General features: G+C 39.4%; 2 protein-coding genes across 2 annotated transcripts; both read left to right on the forward strand.

Annotated features, from left to right (window-relative positions):
* On the forward strand, positions 1 to 4,038 carry LOC103436151 (probable pectate lyase 12). The gene is made up of 5 exons (XM_008374579.4): positions 1 to 526; positions 631 to 1,097; positions 1,983 to 2,286; positions 2,449 to 2,796; positions 3,717 to 4,038. The coding sequence occupies exons 1-5, from the start codon at positions 396 to 398 to the stop codon at positions 3,910 to 3,912; spliced, it is 1,446 nt and encodes a 481-aa protein (XP_008372801.1). The 5' UTR covers positions 1 to 395; the 3' UTR covers positions 3,913 to 4,038.
* Positions 4,039 to 16,514: 12,476 nt separating this feature from the next.
* Positions 16,515 to 19,906, forward strand: LOC139189834 (uncharacterized). Its single transcript, XM_070809070.1, has 6 exons — positions 16,515 to 17,014; positions 17,481 to 17,546; positions 17,883 to 18,178; positions 18,392 to 18,685; positions 19,340 to 19,457; positions 19,507 to 19,906. Exons 1-6 carry the CDS (start codon positions 16,515 to 16,517, stop codon positions 19,904 to 19,906), a joined length of 1,674 nt encoding a protein of 557 aa, XP_070665171.1.
* Positions 19,907 to 20,775: the final 869 nt, after the last annotated feature.

The following is a 20,775-nucleotide window of genomic DNA, read 5'->3' on the forward strand; positions in this document are numbered from 1 at the left end:
TAATGCCGGAAAAAGTAACTTGGAGACCGTTTCCTCGAGAGCAGGCGGATTCCATTCTAGTGATTCTCTCTCTCTCTCTCTCTCTCTCTCTTTACCTCCATCAAGTGAAAATCCCAAAGTCTATATCAATGATTATAAAAGAACAACACTGAAATGACACTAACGGATACAGTAAGAAAGATGAGAGTGGGAGAAGAAGCAAGTGCCCATCTTCTCCACTCAAACACACCCAAAATTCACTACATACATGAATCACAATGTACAACTCAGTTACTGTTTATTATCCTCTCAAATAACCATGCAACTCCATAAACCCTAACTACACACATTCTTGTACCAAATTGGTATAGAATTCCCAACAAAATATCAAAAACCCTCCAAACATTACCTAAAAAATGATCCCCAGAACCTGCATTGTCCTGCTTTCTCTTCTCACCTCATTTTCCCCTCTTGCCACTGCATTCCTCAACCTCACTCTCCCTGGTCAGCATCCCAACCCAGATGAAGTTGTTCTACAAGTTAATAGGTACATATATAGCTTCGTTTACTTCCTCTGTTTCTTACCCTTTTCCTAGATCTAAGTGATAAATTTTTACCGTATTTTTTCCTAATTTTTTTGTGTGTTTTCAGGAAGGTTAATGCTTCGTTAGAAAGAAGGCAAATGCTGCAAACAACCCAGAAAGACAATCTGGATTCTACGTGCCTGACCGGAAACCCGATAGACGACTGCTGGAAATGTGATCCGGATTGGCCAAACAACAGGCAAAGCCTGGCAGATTGTGCAATAGGGTTTGGTCAATATGCTCATGGAGGCAAAGGGGGTGAGTATTACATTGTGACGGACGACTCAGATGACGACGCGGTGACTCCGAAGCCAGGCACTCTCAGATATGCTGTGATTCAGACTGAGCCTCTCTGGATTGTGTTCCCTCGCAACATGCTCATCAAGCTCTCCCAAGAACTTATCTTCAACAGCTACAAAACCCTCGATGGCCGCGGAGCGAATGTCCACATTGTTGGTGGTGGATGCATCACTCTGCAGTACATAAGCAATGTCATCATCCACAATGTGCATATCCACCATTGTTATCAGTCAGGTACATGAATTTTTATCTGCCATAATTAATTGGCCACCAATATTTTGTCTCATGTGCAAGGAAAACTCGATTTACCTATGTGTGTTGTTTGTTGATAATTGTACCTGTTTCAGATTACCTAATATACTTTCTGTTAAACGTATTTTAACTTTTTCAATATGTATCTCGATTTGTTTGATACACACCCATTTTACCTAGTGCGCATGGTTTGCTGATACATGTAGTTTAGTTTTCCAAACAGGAGAGGCTATAAGGGAAGAGATTTTCATTTTTTTTTTAAACAAGGATTAGTTGTTGGGTCCATATCACAACGAACTTCAACGATTTGAACCGCCTATTTTTCAAGTTGCACCTCATAGCTCATTCTTGCAAACTATTAGCCAAATCGGAAATATTTGAGATATCTAATTGAGTTGAAAAAAATTAACGAACACTTTGTTCTATAAGAAACAATGAAATTTCATCGTGATAGTTAAATAGGCAAATGCTTTCTGATTGAATTAATTTTTTGCAAGGATGATCTACTAATCGAGACTTACAAAATAGACGGTTCAGATTGTTGAGGTTCAATGTGTAGTAAGTCCCACGATTAATTCTCTTTTTTTCTAAAAAGAAATAGGGGGCCCTTTGATGTATCCAGATTTATTTGGTATATACCATTTTCATAATAAATGTGCTTTGTTGATAATTGTAAATATTTGCGTTCACCTAATATTTATCTGACTTTACATAATATCAAGATTACTCTTTTTTAGTTTAGGATTTACCTTAATCTCATTTGTGTTAAGATACACATAGTTTACGAATGATTACATTGTTGCGCCTAGTTTTAATTTATCTAGTCCTTCAAAATATTATTAGTAATTTGTTTGGGCGACTATGCAGGTCAGGCTAATGTGCGTTCCAGCCCAACTCACTACGGCTTTCGCACAGAATCAGACGGCGATGGGATCTCCATCTTTGGATCCAAAGACATATGGATAGACCATTGTAGCCTATCACACTGCAAGGATGGACTGATAGATGCAGTGATGGGGTCCACAGGAATAACAATATCAAACAATTATTTCTCTCATCACAACGAAGTCATGCTGCTTGGTCACAGCGATGACTACTTGCCCGACTCTGGAATGCAAGTCACCATATCCTTCAATCACTTTGGAGAAAAGTTGGTGCAGAGAATGCCTAGGTTAGTCCTTTTATTATAGATCAAACATTGTTTAGCATACATTACTTTTTAAGCGGCTCAGATTAATCCGTAGGGTTTCTTTTCAATTTTGACCATACATCTAACTGCTAAATTGAGAAATGTATGTTGTATATTGATGTACTCTCGAATTCTCGTGCCTAGGTGTAGAAGGGGCTACATCCACGTGGTCAACAACGACTTCACCCAATGGGAAATGTACGCCATCGGAGGCAGTGGAGACCCTACAATTAACAGCCAGGGCAACCGCTACACTGCTCCGTCAAACCCTAACGCCAAGGAGGTGACAAAGCGTGTGGAGACGGCGGAAGGGAAGTGGAGGAACTGGAACTGGAGATCGGAGGGGGACATAATGGTAAACGGAGCATTTTTTGTAGCATCTGGGGAGGGAGTGGAGCTTAACTATGAGAAGGCCTACAGTGTGGAGCCCAAGTCTGCTGCGCTTATTGACCAACTCATCATGCATGCTGGTGCCCTTGGTGTTGGTGGCAGGTCTCTTTCTTTTCCTTGTTGCTCTTTTTCTCTCTCTGCACTTTTTTGTCTCTCTTTTTACATCCTTTTACTTTTCCTAATTGGCTATGAACTCACTTTACTGTTCAATAATTTCCCACTAGTTCATGCCAAATTTACGGTGCATGGGTTGAATTCAGGCTGAAGTTAATTAAAGTTAGATTTACTCCGTTTGGGGTTGGGGTCATCCTAGGACTTAGTAGCATTTTTTCACTTTCTTAGATACTCCACCCATCAAAATGATCCCAATTTGTACCTTTTACTGAAGAGAATTGAAATGACTCTCAATCCATATGTTAAGAGTGATATAGAGAGAGAATCGGGTGTTGAGTAGTTATTATTGTGATTGAAGTGTGTTTTTTTTAGAAAAAATGATTTCCACTTTTTTTTTTTTCTGCACAATTTTCTTTTTAGTTTTCAATTTAATATATTATGGCTAGGGGAAAAAAAAAAAAAGGAGGGAGATGGGAGAGTGCAATGGTTAAAAAAAATTGCAGAAATCACTTTCCTTTTCAAAGCTATACATATATATACCTTCTAATTACCAAAAGCGTTTTTGGTATTTTTCAGTTAAAATAAACAAAGTGCTTTTTGGATGGTCAAAGATTCGTTATTACCTCGTACTGGTAGGGATTTTTCGTATAGAACTTACAAATGAATATGCAATAAGCATAAGAATTCCACAAGCTAGAGCACTCCGAAATACACAGTACATACTCATTTTTTTAAGCCTAGCTTTAATTAATTTACACTATTTAACTTGAAGTATTTACTGAACTCATTCGTTCATCATGTTAACTTATAATTAGTGGTGACTTCTTGGTTTGAAATGGTAAAACTTGTACGCGATACTATATTCTGAAAAAAATGTGACAATGCCTAATGCAATTTTGATTGGGCAGGGACAACAACCTGGGGAAGTGGAGCTCGAACGGCGACGGAAATGGTTTAGGCTCAGGTCCAGACTATACGGATGACATGTCGGGAAGCAGCCGTATTCCACAGCCGCCACTTTCATCCACCTCCACCATCTTCTCATTTTTCATCTCGTTGTCATGCTTGCTATTTTTGTATATTATCCCAGACATGCATTTATAATATCTGAAAATAATCAATGATTTTAATCTCCTTTATTAACATTAACAATGTCTACACGAAGCATATTTGGTATCCAAGACCAAGAGAAAAGAAAATATAAGAGCAAGCTGTTGCCTTTTGCTTTAATTGGCCTAATTATGATTACAGTTTATTAATTCACTTTAATTTAGGATGAAAAATCTTCTGAAAATGGATAAAGGGTGATGTAGTTCTCATCTAGTTTCCCAATCACTTTTATATTGAGGTTGAACAACTTTTTATCGTGCCTGTTGTTTGGGTTAATATTTGAACTTTGGACTGTCAGGAAGAGAAGCCCAAAGATCACATCTTTAGTGTGTCCTCCAGGGATCACATCTTCAAATTCTCCAACCATTGTGTGGCGTTCGAAGACAATCCCAATTATAAGATGAGGTTATTTGGGAATTCATTGGTAGTGTTAGCATCTCAATGGTACTTTTTGTTACCCCCAAATTTCATCGCCAACTGGAGACAAATGGAGATGGCTTTCCACGAGCAGCTTTACAGGATGGAGCCAGAAATGACCATTAACAATCTAGTCGAAGTGAAACAATATGAGCATGAATCTACGGAAGATTTCATTATGAGGTTTAGAAGGACGAGGATGAGATGCCAGTTTCCCATTAACCATATCCAACTCATAGCTATTGCTCAGAAAGCCTTAAGGCTACCCTTGAAGAAGAAGTTTTATGATGTACAGTTTAATGAACTGCAAGAGTTGGTGATCGCTGCTACCAAATATGAGAAGCTGTTACTTAAAGAACAACAATTGAAACACTCCTCTAAAGCACCACCTTCCTACCGAAATAAAGTTGTCATTCACCAAGTAGAGTTCAAAGAGCGACTAGAAGAAAATGATGGTCATGGGAGAGAACTTAGAGAAGCAATAGACATGTGTGCACCAGAGATGACCACTCCCTTTAAACCCTTGATAGTAAAGGGATTAGTCCAACCAGTCAAAGATTAGAAGGTAGTGATGAATGATAGAGGATTTATCCCTATGAAACCTCCGAAATACCAGAGTTATTCCTTTGACTTAACCAAAGCTGCAGAAATAGATGAGGAGCTAGTACGAGCAAAAGTGATTGTGACTGACAGTACTAAAAAACAGCCTAAACCCGAGGAGTTAAAGGGGAAAAAGTATTGTAAGCTACACCACACCTTCAACCACTTTATCGCCAATTGTGTCCAGTTCAGAGATTGGATATAAGATCTCATGATTAAAGGGAAGTGGCTATTAGAGAAACCTCAGACCAACATGATGATTGACACAGATCCTTTCCTAGAAACCCTAATCAACATGATCAACTTAACATGGGCCAGGAATGAGAAGAAAAATGCCACTTGGGAGATAAAGGTAGGATGAATAAGCCTATAGAGGGAGTTCTCTAACTACCCAACAAGTCCAAAGCAGCTGTAATAAAGGGGTGGATGTTTGTACAAATCAATACCAACAGAAACACATGATAAATGTGTCTCTAGCAGAAACCATAATCTATCAAGAGTTGATCAAAGAATAGAAAGAAGGAAAGAAACTTCTGATATTAAAAACTCAAAAATAAGGATTCGGATTAAAGAACATTTCATTTCATAAGGGGATTATAGAAATCTTAACCCAACAACTTTACATCTTCGGCTAAAGCAACTATTCTATAAAAGTAAGTTTGCATAACAACAAAAATTCTACATGGCTCTCCTAAGTACATATTGCTATTCACTAGTTGATTCTCGGAGTCCTCAACTTCTTGAAAGGCTTTCTCCATCTCCTCTACTTTCTGGGAGAGTTGGTTGGTGAGGGTCATCTTTTCAGCTTTAAGTAATGACAATTGCTCCTCCAAACTCTGAATTTCAAAACCAACCACTGTGATCCTTGCTTCCATTGTTGATTCATCCTCTACCAATTGCCGGAGCACGGTTGTACTCTTCACATGCTTTTCTTGAAAGCACTTTACTCTATTAGATGCTCGCTCTGCCTTAAGATGCTGATCCCTTAATGCCCGCAAATTCTCGAAGAAACTCATAAAAGACTTGTACTGAGCTGGGGGCAGCAACTCAGCTTGGTGAAGTTCAAAAAGGGTTTTTTCTGCATCATAAAGGACCTTAAGACTAAAAGAAGCTGTGAAGCCCTTTTTGTCCAATCCTTGAAAAGCTTGCGAGCATGCTGAAATGAAGGGGGCTCAAAAAATGTTGGAGGAGATTGCAATTTGTTTTTTATCTGGCCAAACTTCTTCACTAGATTGTGCAAGGATGTTGTTGATGAAGTTGAAGGCATGTCTTTGACAGTTTCAGTTGTAACAGCAGGGACAACTTTAGAAGATAGAATGGGAAGGTCCTCAGAAGCAGGAGCGGAAGTAGGAGAAGTTGCTGCAGTAGTCTTGGTTCGCTGCTCAGAATTGGGGATAGAGGCCCCTGTAACCTCGAAGACCGAAGAAAGATGTGAAAGATCTCCTTTACGCACCAAGCACGGAGGGGACTTGCCCGAACCCTCTCTGGGATCCTATTGCAACCAAGACAAATATGGCAAGGATGTTGTTGATGAAGCTGGAGGCATGTCTCTGACACTTTCAGTTGTAACAGCAGGGACAACTTTAGAAGGTAGAATGGAAAGGTCCTCAGAAGCAGGAGTGGAAGTAGAAGAAGTTGCTGCAGTAGTCTTGGCTCGCTGCTCAGAATTGGGGATCGAGGCCCTTATAACCTCGAAGACCGAAGAAAGATGTGGAAGATCTCCTTTACGCACCAAGCGCGGAGGGGACTTGCCCGAACCCTCTGCGAGATCCTATTGCAACCAAGACAAATATGATAAAAGATAAGTGTTCAAGCCAGGAAAAGGTAAAATACAAAAGGTCAATACACCTGAGATAAGCCCGAAGCTTTAGAAAGAGGGGGAGGGGGAGTAATTTCTTGTGTTTGTTGGGAGAGATTATCTCTACCTACTGGTGAATGAGAGATGATACCCGAGACCTCAACAGAAGCCTACAAAAGTAGAAGAAGAAGTGAAAGCCAGTAACTAACCTGTAAAGAAAAGAAAAGCAAGAAGATTCAAAGCAAAAATATACCTATAGAGGAACTTGAGGCTGAGAAACCTGTGGATTGGTCACCTCGGACGCTACAGGAATCTCAAGAACTATCGGTTCTCCAAAAGTAGAAGTTGGTGCGTACTGAAATTCCTGTACCAGGGCAGGCTGAAAATATTGAAGGATAGTAAGTTCAGAAAAAAAAAGTTTTGAGCATAGGATGTTAGGAACAGATACTTACCAAATCACTGTCATCCTCCACATAATGCATCATCTGCTCAGTTGAATGATCAAATTGAGAAATTGGAGTCACCTCTAAAGGGGTGGGTTTTGCTTGGAAAAAAGGGGTTTGCCTTAATCGGGTTGAAGGAGAAGAAGCTTCAAGCGGAGAGATCTTTTCTGCTTGAATCTCCTAATATAGATAATCGAGTAAAAGAGTTATCAGAAAAAGAAAAAGAGGAAAGAATTCTAAGAAAAAATGGGGGCAGTCTATACCTCTAATTCTTCAAGGACCGCATCCTGGTGATCTTTAGCCCTTCACTGCCTTTCTACATCCAATGGCGCGTCCTTTAAAACCAAAAGGGCTTTTTTGATATCGAATGTCCTAATTACAAGAAAGACCAAACCGTTGGTTCCCAAGCGTGAGGTATGAATGAAAGATTAAGGCAAAATATACTTACTGGGGGCTTTCTGTTTTTTCTTACCCATGGCAGCAGTAGAGGTCTTTGAAGCAGAAGTAGCTTTGGAAAACTTGGAGGTTTGGGCTCTCGTATTTCTCCTGGTTGGGGTTGCCCGCTTAGATTTGAGTCGTTATTCATGATCATAATAAGAAGTATCTATCACAACTGTTTGTGACCGTTTAAGGGCCCGAGTACTTATTTTGGACTCTCCCTCAGCCTCTGAGTCTCCAAAAAGGTCGGAGGTATCCCCACCTCCTCCAATCTCTCGCCTTTTAGCTTCATTTGTAGCTTCTTGAAAAATCAATGTGTCGGCAGATTCTTCTTCTAACCCGACGTCTGTCGTTTCTGTGGTCCTTTAGGCTGGAGGGAATGAAAAGAATGAAGAGTTAAAGAATCATTGATGTATAAAGTTTTTTTTATAAAGAATGAATTGAGAGAACAGAAAGTACCGATCAAAAGAAGCTGATTCTTTCGAGAAACCATTTCTTTCCAACTTTCAAGTTCACCCGAACTAGGAAAAATTTTGAAAGAAAGTTAGCTTAAGACACGGTCATGAGCTTCCCCCATATCTCCTCCATATTTCTTGATCCATTTCACCTCCCATCAAGAAGAAAAAGATGAAGTACACTCAAAATTAAGGACCAAACATTTTCGGGCAACCTTGCTCATAACCTCAAGGCTACAACAGGTAGGTCGAAAAATATCTTCTTAAGGAGATGGGAGGCGGTATGAGGTACCACAATGAATAGAATAAAAAATGGGATTGGAATAGCTTGCCTAAAGCCTAGTTGTCTAATACATAAGTTGTGATGATAAACCTCCAGCCCACGTTCATAACGATCGCTGCAAACTCCCTAGGCTAAATCCCGCAATTGAATACAGCTGATAAATTTCTCTCTACATGAAGGGTCAGCATCCTCTCCAAGAGCATCTTGGAAAGTTTGATCAAGAAACCACGGATCTGCGAAAAACAGATGCTCCTTACTCTAAGTCTGCCCAAGTCCTGCAGACTCTAAAAAAATAAAAGCAAGCAAATGTTGAATGATCTGTAGGGGAGCTTTGGCTAAAATTCGGGCAGGGGTTACACCCTCTAAGAACTCCAAGTTAACTGCCCAAAACTCTGGGAAGTACCATTGCAACCATAATTGGATCATCCAGATTGGCCCATTAAGGTTGGTCTCAAATGGTTCACCCCGAGTCATCTAAAAAATGAGATGATAAAAGTGAGAAAGGAAGAAGGAACCTATGGCTACATCTTCAAAATTATGAAGGGCTTCTACCAAAGGAATCCATTCGACATTCACCCCTTTGGATTTATTGGGAAAGGCATGCTTGTTGAGCTAGTACAGAAGAAAATACATATGCTCATGATCTATGTTGGCATTAGAAGAACTCGCACTGAAGTTGCTCTTCACAAAAGGGATAAAACCCTTAAAAGACGTCCCATAACTCTTGTAAGTTGTTGAGTTGTATTCTAAATGAGGAAGGGAAGCCGATGTGCCTAAGCTTATGCCTGAACTTTTAGCAATCGGGCGAGGAGGGAGAGCCCAATCATGAGTTACGTCCATAATTATGCCCGATAGTCTTAGCCCAAAGACTTGTGCCATATCCAAGATAGTATGAGACATGAGACCTATCTGAAGTCAAAGGTGTTGGTGCCCGAGTTCCAGAAAAAAAGAGCAATGGTCAATAATTCTGGCTTTATGACCACGGTGGTCTTTGAGAGCATTATCAGCTCATAGATACCATTGTTCATCCATTTCTTTTTTAAGATAGGCTTAAGCTCATTTATCCATTTAACCCAAGCTTCATCGTTCATTAGAGGGAAGCCACGGAGGTGATTTGACCACTTGGACGAAGAAATGCCTGATTCAGCCCGAAACAGGTTCGGAGTGAACCAATTAGCCTTTGGCATGCTGGCTTCTATTGCAAAAGGAACTTGAGAAACCCATGCAAGTCCCAGTGAATGGACCTCTTCCTCTTCAAAAAGAGTTTAGAACGTAAACCTGCCTGAGGATGATGAAGGGCATTAAGCAGACGGCGTAGGGTGACTATACCCTCACCAGATTCGTATGAAGATCGGTTTGAAATAGTTTTTCGGGCCATTGATTAGATTTGGAGGGAAATACAAAATAAAAAAAATTAAAAGGGTAGAAAAGAATAAACCAGAAGCAGGAAAGACTTTTGAAGACCCTAGTAATTCTAGAGAAATCTAGGGAATTCTGGAAATTTAGGGGTTTTAAACCTTTTAAAAGAAATTACATAATGAGCTGTTGATTAAAAGGCAAAAATCATGGGTTAGTAGAAAATACTCAGTTAGCGACAGTTGCATTAAATGGCGCTCATACCGAGTGTAAGCGCGCAGTAACTATTCAATCATTATTAAACGCCTTGGTTTGCAGGCTTAATGACGATTGAAGGGGGCACTGTTTGGGTTAATATTTGAACTTTGGACTATCAGGAAGAGAAGCCCAAAAAGAACCAAGGATGAGGTTTTGTCCGAGGCTCATCACCTAAGCCCGAATATTCATTTCAAGATTTATAAGGCACTCACCCATTAAATGCAAAGGCTAATAGCTTGAATGAAGTGACACTTGATGGAAATCGGCCTACTCTTAGCCCAAAAACACTTTCTGGATGGCAGAGTACGTAAATTACTGATGAGTCACTACCCATTATGTTGCTTTCGAGCAAGAACCAAGCTGCAAGCAGTTAGGCTAATTCGCCTATAAAAGGAGGAAGAGGGCCCAAAGACAAAGACACTCAACCAATCAAACAAATAAATACACAAACTCTTCTCAAGCCAGATTTGCATACGAAGCTGTAGTCAGCCCCTAACCTCAATCATTTTCAGGATCAGCCCTTACAAAAGCCATCTTTTGTCTAGTTTAATAGCTCTGCTGCTCACTAGTAGTATCGATTTTCTTGTGTAAATTTATTTGTTATCCATCTTCTTTTAAAACCCTCAAATCCCTATAGTTGCAAAGAAAAGAAACGGCGAAAGGTCCAACCTTGCCTGACAAGGTTCAATCTTACCCAATTCCCTTTGTTTTGTCTTTTAGTTAATAGATCTAGTGTTGTAATGAATTCCCTAGTATGTATTCAAATCATTTTAGGTCTTTTAATGATCCAAAGTTCAACTTACTCTTAGATCTGGTTTTAGTTAAATGGTTTTACTATCTTAAGAGTGAATCCACTTAATACCTTGATTAGATCCTGACCTCTGCCCTTTTACCATACAAGATAAACAAAAGTCCTTGATCTCTAGGCATAGAAAATAATCTAATGTGGACTTAACCCATCCACGACAATCCTTTGATAATGAGAACTAAGAGTAACTTGGGGCGCAAGTAATCCACTTAAATCTACTCATTTTACATCTGCCATACTGAGATGGCAGTGGCACACCTCAGCACTTAAGTTAGTTTTGATTGTGAGCCTCACGGCCTATACTTAAGGCCCGACAAAGGCACATTTCAGAATTAACTATGTCCTCTTCTTGCAGCCCGACAAACAAAGCGAGAACCCGACAGTCAACCAAAGTGCCAACTCCACGGGGACCTGTGTGCTCGAGCCAGGATCGCCCACTAGCGACATTCCTGCCCAAAAACCTGTGTTTATGGTTTTCTGCTTTATATCCATCAAGTTCAAGTTACCAACTTCGTGTTAAGCTTGGCTGGGAGCCTGGGTGGATAGAATTAGAAGGTGATGATGTAGTAGGTTCTGATGCCAAATATGTTGTTCAACGGACTAGTGTACTGATATTGTCTCAAACCTTAACTATTTGAGTTTAACACGTATGGATACATGTTGAGAATGAATGTCACATTGATGGGAGAATGGACCTTGCATGGGCTTATAAGTAAGTTGGGCTACTCTCCATATTACCAATTGATTTTATAGTGGAAGGTGTGCCACAGGCTTTTCTGATCAATTGATTGGTGTAAGGGTATAGATTTAGTCATTGAAATATAGAATTTCAACACTAAATAAGGTATTGCATGTATGTTCAATGAGAACAACTTTACCGTCATCTTTTAACTCACATGATAAAGACTTTCACACTTTTATTTTCTCTCCTAACACACTCTATTTTTAATTTTTAAATTGAGTAAATCAAAATAAAATCAACACATAAATTAAGAGAGAAAATAAGTGTTTGTATAGATCGATCATGTACATGTTTATCTGCTTATATATCAGATATATCAAGTGGTATATTTTTAACTCTTAAATCACATGTCGAATATAACAAGAAAGCTCTCTATCAACTAAAAATACACTCAGTAGAAGCATATTATTGGAGGGATTATAATTAATACTTGACTCGTTATATTTAAGGAGTCATTTCTCTTTATATAACGACATGACATCATTTTACCATAAAAATGTAATAATTGATGTGGCAAACAAATTGATAGTTATTAATGTATAATCTATATATAAAGCCAATGGAAAAGGTGAATAGTGATACTTGGTGTCACCAAGTATCAACAAAAATATTTGGCCAAAATGCCCCCAAGACAAAAAACTTCAAAGGCATCCCAAAATAATGCATCAATAAGGCATGGGCATTTTCATCATTTTAACAGTACTTTTTTAATAATTAATTTTTTTGTGGTTTTTTTTTAATTAGTACCTCACAAAATGTTAGCAATAATGTGATTCAATTTTTCTATTTTTAAACATGTTCAAAACATCTTAAGAGATGTGTAATGTCGGTTATAAAAAAGGTATTTCGCATACGAATAATAATTTAGTTGTCAAATGATTGTTTTTTTTTTAACAAACAATATTATCTACACTAAGGGGGAGAGGGTGGGCTTAGCCTCACAATAGGCTAGCAATAATGTGATTCAATCCATTATTTATTAAATATTATTTTTTCTATTCTCAATGTAAATTTTATAGAGACCGATTTTATTATATGGATTCAGTTGCTTTAATATCTTGAGAATTTTTCCCCATAAACATTGGCCAATAGGATGCCGCCATGTGTAGAGTAAAACCCTAACACTATGGCCAGCCCTATCCCCTATAAATACCCCATAATCTACCAAATTTCAGAAGCTTTTGCTACCCTATAAAAGCCCTAAATACTTTATTCTCCTAAGAAAAATTGACTTAGGCATCGGGGTAGGTTGCGACAGCCTGTCCCAAATATGTTTTATCGATGGTGTGAATTGACTAATTTACCCTTAGACGTTGAGTTGTGTTGTGTGTTAAGCTTAATATTTTGACCAATTAAATCCATTTCCTAAGTTTTTGGGACCTAATAGGAAATTTAAAATTTGTTCTAGTGTTTTGTGGTTGGTGGGGTGACAAATGTGGACCACACACTCACACCAACCAATCACGTTGACTCTCTTCCTTCTCTCCCTCTTGGACTTACTTCAGTTTTCGTACAATTGTACAGATAAATTTCAAACCAACCTTTGCAGGCTCGGATCGACGTCGAAGAAGTGGTTTTCGTGTTCCTTGTGAGCTTGGGACTCAATCTATACCTTTGGTTGGTCGTGAAAGCTTCGAAAACCTGAAAACCAAAAACCCCCGATGAGCTGCACAGTGACCTCGATGTGATCGCGAGTATTTCTTGAAGTTTTGAGCTTTTCGAAGGTTTTAAATCATCTTTGTGAAGCTTTTACAACAATTTTGGAAGGTTTTGAACGTCTGGAAGCTCGGGTCCGTTGAGTTGCAGAGGTGGCCGGACTATCGTGGGTTTTCCGATGAATTTTCGGTGGATTTAAAACTTGAGAGTGGTAAGATTTTGTTCCTCTCCTCTCAAGCTTCATTATGGTATATAAGTCATGAATTTTGGTTTAGAAATGGAAGAGATATGAAGTTTTAAAGATTTTTCCAATTTCCGGTGATCGCAGCGGCACCCGCGTCGGACTCCGATAAACCAAGGTTGAATGAGGAGAATATTCCGTGAACTTTGACGGAATATGCTAACGGCATCAAGTATAATTAACAGTATATGATAATTTTTAAAGGAATATTCCCTAACGTCGTTAGGGAATCCGTTTTGTGTGCCAGGTATGTGCCTGCGCGTGAGCTGCGCGTCTAGCCATGCCTTGGCCGATGCGTGAGGGCGCGTGGGTGCTCAGAAATTTTTTCTAAAAATATAGGGATGTTCCTGAGGCTAAGTAGGTCATGGTGGTATATTCAAATACCCCAATTGAGCTATGTATGAGAAGTTATTACCTAGTTTTGTGTATGTGCTTTAAAATAATGTTTATGTAGTTGTTTCGCATATAGGTGAGACCTATCCTGAGAACGAGCGCAGTCAAACAAGGTTTCAGTGATTGGGCTTTTGGTTTTCAGTATATACTTATATACTTGGTATTTTTCCCAAAAAATTCGTTTAATGAAATTATGTTTTGAAATGCCATGCATATTGGTTTATACTTAGAGTATGAATTAGTATAGTATGCATAAATGTGATTTGACACTGTGGACGCTCAGGTAAGTACCAAGTAAGTTGTAGACTGTTTATATGTGATTTGATGATGATGTGAGATGTGTTGAGAATTTATAAACCTGCACCTTGGTGTTAGTGCTCCCGCCCGTGGCCAGGGCACAGGCCTTCACGTGATGTTCACCTCTCGCACCATACGCTCACTTTGGATCTAAGTTAGGTGCACAGTCTTGTTGTACAAACCATTGTAGGTGGTTCCGGCTCGTAGGTGACCTGCGATTATTTGCACAGTCTTCACGTGATCGTAGTACTAGAGCGTATTTATTTATTTACACCCAGTCCTGTCGTATAGACCACTTTAGGTGGTTCCGACTCGTGTGCAGGCATACTTGTTAAGCTATAAATTCAGCCGTACAAGCCACTTTAGGTGGATCCGGCTGATATGTTGTTTCACCTGAGTTACTTATTCTGTTATTTTGAGATATTTGGCATGGTATACTTATGATTATCATTTTCTGAGTATGGTTTTGAGATATGTATATATTCTATTTTCTGGGAAATTATACAGGTTTTACGGCGAGGGGTTAGAACTTTTGATAAATGAAGTGGTTTTGAAAAACTTTATTTTTGCCCACTCACACTTTCTATTTTGCGCCCCTCCAGGTTCTAGTTAGGAGTGCTTGTCGGTGGCTTACGAGGAATTCACGGTAGCTCTGACAGATTATCACCAATGTAGGATTATCTTTGGTGTTGTATAATTAGTATTTGTCCTGCTGGATTGCACTTAGGCTACTTATGCTCTGATTGTGAACTCTCTTAATGTCACACTTGCACATTATCTTATCTAGTACTCTAGTTAGTTGATTTTTATTTATTTGCATTTCTTATATCTTCATTGCTTTCACACTGTGCATATGGCTACGTCACCCTCACGTGACGACCAGTATGCCTCGTTCTAGGTTGGGGTATGTCAGGTTGGTATTAGAGCCTAGGTTTGGCAGTCTTGCATATCTTGTGAATATTCTAATTATTTTGGTGTCTTCTATCAGAATTGTGACGCCTCGTAGAGAGCCACGTCCTTCAGTTGAGTCTAGTTTCCCTGATATTGCTCAGTTAAGGGAAGTTATAGCTAATGCTATTCAGTATTCGCTTCGTCCTCCCCAAATGACTCATCTGGAGACTGTATATAATTTAAAGTTGAATCATTTTATGCGTAATGAAGGGTTTGAAGGAGCAGAGAAATGGATTAATCATCTTGATAAGACTTTTCATTTTATGCATAAGCAAGGGAATTTTCCGGAGGATAGGTGGGTTGAGACGACTACCTGGTTTTTAGGTGAGCAGCCTGCATCTTGGTAGAGACAAGAGTCGTATCAGTTATCACCAGAGGAAGCTGCTGATTGGGAAGTTTTTAAGCAGTTATTTCAGAAGAGATTTATTCCTCCAGAGTATATAGATCGCAAGAAACAAGAGTTTACAAATCTGAAGTAGGGGAAGATGACGGCTAATTAGTACTACAGGAGGTTTACTGATTTATCTCGCTATCATTCGGAGGTTGCTGCTAATCTGGTTGAGATGCTTCGTCGTTTTAGATTAGGTACTAAAAAGAAGTGGTGTTCTATGGAGACCACAGCTTCCCGTGCTACTTACCAAGAGTTTTATGAGGTTCTACTACGAATTGAAGATTCAGAGAATATGCCTAGTGATAGTGAGGAGGAAGAAAATGATGGAAATAAGAAATAATATGATAAAGGTAAAGGTCAATCATCTTTGGGACCTCACAAGACTCAGAGTTTTAAGAGAGGTGGAACTAGTTCCAGTTCTTCTAGAGGAGGTATGAGTTCCACTAGTCAGAGGAGAAGTGGTAGATTTTCTGAATGCCCTCGTTATTAGAGGCAAGGAGATTCTGGTGGCACAGGTGCGCCTTTATGTCGTAGGTGCAATAATCGGCACTTTAGAGAGTGTAGGTGAGGCAGTAGTAGATGCTATACTTGTGGTCAAATGGGGCATAGGGCGATGCATTGTCCTCAGAATCAGCAGAGGCCCCAGCAGCCCTCCCTACCACCATTAGTGTCGACCCAGCAAGTTCAAGGATCTAGTGGTTATGGTCAGACGGGTCGATGAGGTACTTATCATTACCAAGGCGATGTAGCTCCTTATTCTACATGGCAGTATCAGTACTCACAGGACCTATATCAGCAAAGTGGTTATCTTTAGTATCTTGGAGGTAATATGCCATATCCGCTGTATTCAGCTGGTGGATCTCAATGGTATCTTGGAGGACAGTCCTAGCACGTGAAGGTTGCTTCTAGTAGTGCGGGATCTTCGAGATAGCCTGGTCAGTCGAGTCAGGGGCGAAGTGTGCAGGGGCGAAATAATCAAGCTAGCAGAGATCATGGATAAAGACAGTAAGCCTAGGGACGTATTCACCACATGACATTGCAAGATGCTTAGAATAATCCTGATTTGATCATGGGTACGTTCAATATTCTTGGTCATTTTGCTAGAGTATTAATTGATTGTGGTGCTATGCATTCTGTTATTTCTCATACATTTGCTCAATTGACACAACCTCATCCTACACCTCTTGAGTATGATTTAGAGTTTGCGATGCCTAGAAGGGAGAGATGTTATGTTAGTTGTGTATATCCAGGATGTCCCGTGTTAGTGGAGGATGTAGTTATGCCAGCTAATCTCATCCCATTAGATATTATGGATTTTGATATGATTTTGGGCACAAATTGGTTGCATTACAATCTTGCCAATATAGATTGCTATAGGAAAGTAGTTAGTTTTCATCGTCCTGGATTACCCGAGGTTATTTTTGTGGGCGAGCGTAGTACGGTGAGGTATGGTGTTATTTCTACCGTAAAAGCTAAGAAGTTGTTAGAGAAAGGTTCTCAGGGGTATTTGGCTCATGTAGTGTTGAATGATAATGTTCCTAGCAATGTGGATGATGTTCGAGTGGTCAGGCATTTTCCTGATGTGTTCCCTAATGATTTACCTGGATTGCCGCCAGACTGAGATGTGGAATTCACTATTGATTTGCTTCCAGGTACAGATTCTATATCTTTAACTCCTTATCAAATGGCTCCTGCTGAATTGAGGGAATTGAAGATTCAATTGCAGGAATTAGTAGATAAGGGTTTTATTCAACCTAGTACTTCACCTTAGGGAGCTCCGGTGTTATTTTTCAGGAAGAAAGACAGGACTTTGAGGCTATGTATTGATTATAGGCAATTGAATCAGGTAACGATTAAAACGTTATCCATTGCTACGTATAGACAATTTATTTGATCAGCTTTGAGGTGTCTATGTGTTTTCTAAGATTGATTTAAGGTCTGGTTACTATCAATTGAAGATTAATAGATAAGATGTTCCCAAGACAACTTTTAGGACTCGATATGGTCATTATTAGTTTCTTGTAATGTTATTCAGGTTAACTAATGCACCTGCAGCTTTTATGGATTTAATGAATCGAGTATTCCAACAATATCTAGACAGGTTTGTTATTGTTTTCATTGACGATATTCTAGTATACTCTAAGGCTAAATCAAAGCATGTTCAACATCTTACTTTGGTGTTGAAGAAATTAAGGGAACATCAGTTGTATGCTAAGTTTAGCAAATGCCAATTCTAGCTGGATCAAATGGTATTTTTGGGACATGTCATATTAGCTCAAGTTATTCAGGTGGATTCTCAGAAAGTGACAGCTGTTGAGAATTGGGAGTAGCCACGAACCGTAACTAAAGTACGAAGTTTTTTTGGTTTAGCAGGTTATTATTGACGGTTTGTTAAAGATTTTTCAGTTATTGCATTACCGCTGACGAGATTAACCAGGAAGGATGTTAAGTTTGAGTGGGATGATAATTGTGAGCAGAGTTTTCAGCAGTTGAAATATTGTCTCACTCATGCACCTGTTTTGGCGTTTCCTGATGATAATGGTAATTTTGAGATCTTCAATGATGTTTCCTTGAATGGCCTAAGTTGTGTGTTGATGCAGCATAGTAGGGTGATTGTTTATGCGTCACGACAGTTAAAGCCTCATGAGATGAATTATCCTACTCATGATCTTGAGTTAGCAGCTATTGTCTTTGCTTTGAAGATTTGGAGGCATTATCTTTATGGAGAAAAATGTAGGATCTTTACGGATCATAGAAGTCTTCAGTATCTTTTCACTCAAAGGGATCTTAATCTTTGACAACGAAGGTGGATTGAATTACTCAGTGATTATGATTGCACGATTGAGTATCACCCTGGTCGTGCAAATGTAGTGGTGGATGCACTTAGTAGGAAGCCTCAAGCGAGAATTAATACTTTGTACGCTTGTCATGTCCCTCTTCTTGCAGATTTAAGGTCCACTGAAGTGAAGTTAGGAATGGAAGATCGAGAGGAAGCCTTACTCGATAATTTTCAAGTCAGGCCAATATTAATTGATCGAGTGCTCGAAGTTCAGATGAATGATGAGGAAACCCATGAATTAATTCAGGCAATGAATGATGGGAAAAAGAAAGATCTCAGAATTCAGGAGACTGATGGCATGCTTATACAGGAGAACAGAATGTACATGTCGAATAATGTGGAATTAAAGAAAGAAATTTTGGATGAAGCGCACTGTTTGGCTTATGCAATGCATCCTGGAGGTACTATAATGTATCATACCATTCGACCATTTTATTATTGGCCGGGTATGAAAAGAGAAATTGCTGAGTATGTGAGTAGGTGTGTTATTTGTCAGCAAGTCAAAGCTGAAAGGTAAAAGCCTTTTGGATTGATGCAGCCACTTCCTGTTCCACAGTGGAAATGGGAAAACATTACCATGGATTTTGTGTACAAGCTTCCATGTACACGAAATGGTTATGATGGAATTTGGGTGACAGTTGATCGGCTTATTAAATCGGCGCATTTTATTCCAGTGAGGGAGAAATATCATTTAAGCCGATTAGCTGCATTGGTCATATGGAAGATTATGAAGTACCATGGGATTCCAATTAGTATTATCTCAGATCAGGATCCTAGATTCACTTCTAAGTTCTAGGTGGCATTTCAGGAGGCTCTTAGTTCGAGGTTACTTTATAGTACGGCATATCATCCTCAGACAGACGGACAATCAGAGAGAACTATTCAGACACTGGAGGATATGCTAAGATCTTCAATATTACAATTTGGCGATGCCTAGCATTAGCGGTTAGATCTGATGGAGTTTGCATATAACAATAGTTATCATTCGAGCAACGGTATGTTACCATTTGAGGCACTTTATGGTAAATCTTGTTGTACACCTTTATGTTGGTCAGAGGTTGGTAAAAGAGTTTTAGTGGGCCCTGAGATTGTGGATGAGACGACTCAGAATGTTCGGGTAATTAAGTCTAACCTGAAAGCGGTCCAAGATCAACAGAAGAGTCTAGCAGATAAGTATGCCACAGACCGAGTGTATAAAGTTGGTGATTGGGTGTTTTTGAAGCTATCACCGTGGAGAGGTATGGTACGGCGGGAAGAAAGGTAAGCGAAGTCCTACGTACATCGGACCGTACCTGATCACCGAGCGAATCGGTGAAGTTGCTTACAAGCTTGAGTTGCCTCCAGAGTTGTCTGAAGTGCACGATGGTTTTCATGTTTCCATGCTTCGTCATTATGTTTCTAATCCATCGCATGTGATACCTCCTCAACCATTGGAAATTAATCCGGATTTAACTTATGATGAGGAGCCAGTGACGATTTTGGATTTGAAAGATAAGGTTCTGAGGAATAAGACCGTACGCCTGGTGAAAGTTTTATGGAGGAATCACTCGGTGAAGGAAGCCACCTGGGAGACAAAGGAAAATATGAAAGAGTTATATCCGCGCTTATTTTATGGTTATTAGCGATTGTTTATTGTTGTATGGAAATTTCGGGGATGAAATTTTCTTAAGAGGGTAGGTTGTGATAGCTCGTCCCAAAATATGTTTTATTGATGGTGTGAATTGACTAATTTACCTTTGGACATTGAGTTGTGTTGTGTGTTAAGCTTAATATTTTGACCAATTAAATCCATTTCCTAAGTTTTTGGGACCCAATAGGAAATTTAAAATTTGTTTTAGTGTTTTGTGGTTGGTGGGGTGACAAATCTCGACCGCACACACACCAACCAATCCCGTTAACCCTCTTCCTTCTCTCCCTATCGGACTTCTTTCCATTTTCGTACAATTGTACGGACAAATTTCAAACTAACCTTTGTAAGCTCGGATCGACGTCGAAGAAGTGGTTTTTGTGTTCCTTGTGAGTTTGGGACTCGATCTATACCTTTGGTTGGTCGTGAAAGCTTCGAAAACCCGAAAACCAAAAACCCCGGATGAGCTGCACAGTGACCTTGACGTGATCGCGAGTATTTCTTGAAGTTTTGAGCTTTTTGGAGGTTTTAAATCATCTTTGCGAAGCTTTTAGAAGAATTTTGGAAGGTTTTGAACGTCGGGAAGCTCAGGTCCGTTGAGTTGCAGAGGTGGCCGAACTATCGTGGGTTTTCCGACGAGTTTTTGGTGGATTTAAAACTTGAAAGTGGTAAGGTTTTGTTCCTCTCCTCTCAAGCTTCATTTTGGTATATAATTCATGAATTTTGGTTGAGAAATGGAAGAGATATGAAGTTTTAAAGAATTTTCCAGTTTCCGGCGATCGTAACGGCACCTGCGCCAGACTCCGGTGAACCAAGGTTGAAGAAGGAGAATACTCCATCAACTTTGATGGAATATGCTAATGG

This window comes from Malus domestica, chromosome 12 (genome assembly GCF_042453785.1).
Source record: "Malus domestica chromosome 12, GDT2T_hap1".
NCBI lineage: Eukaryota > Viridiplantae > Streptophyta > Magnoliopsida > Rosales > Rosaceae > Malus > Malus domestica.